This window comes from Capsicum annuum, chromosome 3 (assembly GCF_002878395.1).
Source record: "Capsicum annuum cultivar UCD-10X-F1 chromosome 3, UCD10Xv1.1, whole genome shotgun sequence".
NCBI classification, from domain to species: domain Eukaryota; kingdom Viridiplantae; phylum Streptophyta; class Magnoliopsida; order Solanales; family Solanaceae; genus Capsicum; species Capsicum annuum.
Genome location: NC_061113.1, coordinates 174,885,736 through 174,891,411, shown reverse-complemented (window position 1 = coordinate 174,891,411; position 5,676 = coordinate 174,885,736). Strand labels below are relative to the sequence as shown.

The 5,676-nt window shown below is 30.0% G+C and overlaps 1 protein-coding gene across 1 annotated transcript; it reads left to right on the top strand.

Annotated features, from left to right (window-relative positions):
* The first annotated feature begins 252 nt into the window (after positions 1 to 252).
* LOC107866245 lies at positions 253 to 1,774 on the top strand. The gene is made up of 2 exons (XM_016712391.2): positions 253 to 371; positions 1,187 to 1,774. The coding sequence occupies exons 1-2, from the start codon at positions 324 to 326 to the stop codon at positions 1,451 to 1,453; spliced, it is 315 nt and encodes a 104-aa protein (XP_016567877.1). The 5' UTR covers positions 253 to 323; the 3' UTR covers positions 1,454 to 1,774.
* Positions 1,775 to 5,676: the final 3,902 nt, after the last annotated feature.

Genomic DNA, 5,676 nt, shown 5'->3' with positions numbered 1-5,676 from the left:
AAAAAATTAGATGTAATCACAAAAGAAGACATATATTGTTTCCCAACAATTAAGACATATGTTAAGAGTGAAAAATGTAATTTTGAAACAATTTAAATTGTATAAATCTCCTATTCAAACTCTGCTCTTTCAGGATATGTTCAAATTCAATGTATAATCTACTATATTAATTATTACAATAGTTTAAGTTCTTACCAGATGAAGAGTAATTTAATATCAACCTTCTATTTAGTTGAACCATTTCTTCAAAGTTTAATCGCACTAATTCTCAAGCAAATTACTATTCATCTTCTTCGTTGAAACAAATTATCAATCAATCAATCATGGATAACATGCTTCGTGCTAATCATCGGACAACATTACCGACACAGGTTAATTTTACTAGAATTTTATTAAAAATAAATTGTCATACTATTTTGAATGAAACATTGTGTCTTATGATGAAACTATACATCCTTTCATCCTATATATTCTTTTTCTCAACTACGAAATGTTATTTTCTTTGCCAAGAGAATAAATACATAGTACCATCTAATATTCTCATCAATTATAAAATTTACTACTTCTCTTCTGCTTCTATTAATTTTTCTTACTTTTATGTTTAGCCTCTTTAAAAATGATATCAATTTTGTATCAACAAGATTTTAAAAAGTTGTTTGTATAAATCAACAGTTTAAGATAGCAGGATTTAGAAAGTCTGAAGAATTAAGATCTTTTAACCACTTATAAATTTAATGGAAGGAAATCGTCTTTTCAAATCTTCCGCATAGAAAATGAAATCTCTCTGGTAAAGAGACCATAAATGTCTCATATAATTTCATAAACTATGTACCATATCAAACTAATCCACGCCATAAAAGAAATGTTATCTTATCTTCCAAAAATATTATCTTTTCTTAAAAAATAAAAAATAAAAAATTTATCATCTAGATAGGAGACAGAAAAATGAGAGAGGACATCACAAAGTACGAAATTGAATCTTAGTAAATCAACTGAAGAACTAAAATATTTTTTTAAAAAAAGAATTATTGTCTTTCATTTTAAAATTAAAATTTGGCATTTGTAATAAAAAATGTTTGATTTCTTACAAAGAATACTTATTTTACGTTAGGATTTCAGAAGATTCGTAATATCTACTAAATCTATTTGCATTAATTTAATCCTACATCTAATCATTTGACAACAGGCTTATTCTGCACATCTTCAGCCAACAACTCAAAGTGATATAAAGATGGAAGAATCATCAAACACCAGCAATGCTAAAACTTTTAGTCATATCAATGCACAAATGTATAACACCCCAGAATTTTCAATTGCATTGGTGGAATCTGTCATGGATAGAGCTACACAAAATTGGGTACTTATTAACAAAAAAGAAAGTGAAGGGTGCAATTATACTACTTGTAGTGGAAATAACAGGAAAAAGACATGGGATGAACACGTTGCTGATTAATATGACAAGGAACAACCAGAGATATTAGCAAACCAATTAGAAACTTTAAATATGAAATTAGAAAATGTAAAGAATAAAAAAATCAAGATGAATGAAAAAGAGGAACAAGATGCATTTGAGATGTATTTCAAAAACAAGCATGAAGCTATCAGAAAGTTGAGATTTGTGCGAGCCGAAGATTCAAAATCATCTTAGGCATCATGAAAAAAGGTATTTCAGTGCACAAAAGCACCCACTATATGTGAGTCTTAGAAAAGACTGGAGCACGAGGCTAGCTAGCAAGTTGCCATGCTCCTTTATATTTATTTCCTTTTACTCAAGCACCACTAGATCGATACATTTCTTTGTATTTCAAAGTACTTGTTGATTTTAATAGATTCTTAGTAGAAGAATTTTTTTAATTGGTGTCCATAGAGTTTATATAGTTCCATGCCACCCAACATCTTGCATGAGACGTAGATCGGAAATACATTATTTTTATCAAACTTGGTGTGTGTGTGTGTATATATATATATATATATTCATCTTCAAAGATTAAAGATATAATATTAGTTAATATTTCTAGATAAAAAAAGATGAAAAAAGTAAATTTCACCTTCGGAACAGTGGTCAGTCAACTTCAAGGTTTATCACATTAAAATCACTTGTTACATCACATAAAAAATAATAACCCTAAAATATTATGATAATTTGTCATAATAAGATAATTTATTGAGTTGATAGTGTAAAAAGAATTCACATTTATGACTTGGTGATTAACTAATTACTATGTCGGTCCTATATCAAGTCCCTTCCTTTTTGTAATTTTTTTTTATATTTTTTTTTCGAGAACCATGATGATAATTAAGGTATTCCATTATGAAATTATTCATATATAATGATGAGTGAAAGTACATATATGGAGCCGGATGCATAACTTTGTCTTTGATATAACATGAAAAATTTACACTGTTTTATATAAAAGTGAAGCCAAAATTATAGGGTATGAGTAAGTAATTTTGTTAAAATTTTTATCTTCATCTTAAGATTTCATAAAATATTTAAATCTGTAAAAATATTTAATTGAAAGTTTCATTTTATAATTAAGTTTTGATATACATAATTATAAATATATCTTGTTGGGGCATAAAGTGTAGCATTTTCATAGTATACCAGAAATATGGTATACTAATAGTAGCTACAAAAAGTGAAAGGGAACAAGACCAAACTTTAATCAAGAAAAAGACCGCAATGTACAAACTTCCTAAAAGAAAGGAGGAATAATGTATGAGTAAAATTTACTCCATAGTGCAAGGAAAAAGAGGAAATAAGTTAACTAACATAAAAATTGGACTTGTCATATCTTCTCCCAATACTAGGGAGTCACATTTTGTAAAGCTTAAACATTACCTCATTTATTTTATAAGATGTTGAAAAGAGTAGATTAAAGTTCTATTTCTACTTCAAAATTCAAGTTTTGACATGAAATCGACTGTTTGGGTACCCAAATACTTCTAAAATGTCCCCAAAAGCTAGTAGTGAGATGAGGCCCTCTATATTAAGTAATAGAAATGAGCACCCTCTAAGGTGTACAACCTCTCAAATATAGATACAAGTCAACCTCTCGACACTGTAGAAAGTTTGAATAGGGATGAAATGGGCAAACTTTGTCAATGGATCCACGATAAACTAAATGCTATCAAAATCATAAGATATGTTTGAAAAATCACCCACGAAGTCCACGGTAATCCAATCCTATTTTCACTCAGAAATTGGTAATCTCTGAAGCAATCCACCAGGCCTCAAACGTTTGGCATTCACCTGCTCACAACACTAAGCCAGGAAATTTGCTATATCTCTCTTCATATTTCTCCATCAGTACTGCTCCCTAAAATATCTATACATCTTAGTTGTACTAGGATGAATAGAATATTTTGAGTGTGAACCTCCCTGAGTATCAACTGAATCAAATCTCAAACCCTCAGAATACAAATATGACAGACAAATCTCAAGATTCTCTCCAAATCTAAGGTAGTCCTCTTGGACTTTCCTCTCAACACCTAGTCCCAAATGTCATATAGCCTACTATCCTTAAATTGTTGGATTTGAATTTACTCAAACAAGGTATACCTTGCCTCAACACTAGCAAGAATCCTCTTAGGGTCTAAAATATTTATCCTTTTTATATGTTTGACCATTTTGCCCTTTTGTAGTTGTTATATGATTTTTCTAAGTTTTGGAGATGGTTAACATGATCTCTAATGCATTCCAAAGTGAATATAGAGAGTTTGAGACTCTTAGAGGCTTTAAACACCATGATTTGACTTTGGTCAATATTTTCTATTTTGAGAATCAGATGGTGATTTGGAAAGTACTATTAGATTTGAAATATCAATTTTGAATTTGGAGCATAGTTAGTTTAGACTCTGAGCCTTTATTTTTTATTTAAATTTTCTCTCAAAAACTAGTTAAAATAAGCTTTTAAAGATTTTAGGGAGCTAATTTAATACAAACAACCTCTTTTCATATATTTAATAGAGTCATTGAGTTTGAAATATTAAAAATAGCCTAGTATAATATGTATTTTATTTTTATGGGATACTAAAATAATCTCGAAGGCCTCTTAGGATATTTTGAAAGCGTCCAAGTTTAGCTGAAATCATTGATATCTGGTGCAACAACTTTCTTCTTTATAAATACAAAAATGAAAAAGTCCTTTGTTGCAATCACAAGGGGTTTGACCATGATGGAAAAGTTTAACTTTGGGGTCAGTTCAGGTCGTAGTTACTGCAGTCGCGAAAGGACTTTTGCGATCGCGAGGTGTCCAGGTCAACAACCTTATGCGGAGAGTCGACCACAAATGCAAAAAGAAAACTTATGCATGTAAAATATTTGCCCCACGATTGAATTCTCTTTTTTGCACTTTTCATAGTTTTTGAACTTAGAAGCTTCAAGAAAGAGTGATTTTTAGGGGGTGTCTTGATCATTCGTGCTTGGATAAGCTCTAAACTTTTAATCCATTAATTTCTATTGATTATATCTTCAAAAAAATCTTTTAATCTTATTTTCAAAGTAGAACTTGGAGTTTTACTGGTAAAATCTTAAAATAAACTTTTCATCAATTTCAATAATTCATGTGAGTTTTCAGCTGTAGACTCCTATGGACAAGGAGAACATATTTATAAAATAAAATTTTGGATTTACCTCTTTCGTTTGTGAACCTATTTTTTTCAAATGATTTTTTAATTTGATTTGAATATAGTTCATATGGGTATCATTAGCTTTCTTTTGGCACAAAGATTATGTTTCTGATAGGTTTAGCTCATTATGAGGTTGTTCGTAAGAAAAAGGCTCCACATTAAAGGTTCTAGGCTTGAATTTTGACATTTTGAGGATGGTTATGACAACTTTTTTCAGAATGGGCTGGATAGTTAACTATTCGTTTAAAGCATGCTATGGCTTAGAAAATTAATTATGGAGTTATATTTTGAGAATATTATTATTATCGTGTACCTATGTGGGGCTTATTTTACATTGTGTTGACATGAGAGGATATAATTGGTATGATGCCTCAGTGGGTTTTTTATACGATATTGTAGGCCTTGTTTGTACATTAAAATATCTTATTTATTATTATGTTGCCCGAGTGAGGGCTTGACTTGTTAATATAGGCTTTACTTGAGTATTATTTTCCTACATTATTATGGTATACCTTAGTACTGGATTTAAAATGATATTATTGATATCTTTCGTGACTATTTATACTAATGGTGCCATATGATGATTTTTGTAGCACGAATAATTGTCATTCTAAGTTGATTCTGAGCTCATTCATGCCTGTGTTGAAGTGATAATTTTCTTCATACTGATTGGTTGTGAGTATTACATTATCATTTCATCTATACAAATTCATTAGATTTGTACCACTAAGAACACTTATTTTTGATAAAAATAAGACACTTTATAAACCACCTACACCAAAGGATGTGTCACTAAAGTTGATTAAGAAATACTAACTTTTGATGGAATATAAGACACGTTATAAAACACCTATTTTGAGAGATGTGCCGGTAAGATTGACTGAGATATGTGATTGAGGTTGTAAACATACCTGGGTTATAAACCCCTATGGGTCGTGTCCTGAAGCGGTGAGGCTTGAAAGGTGTATATAAAAAGTCCCACCATCATTGTATTGTATTTTCCTCTCTTTTATTTCCTATATGTGTTTGTGTCATGTACTTAGT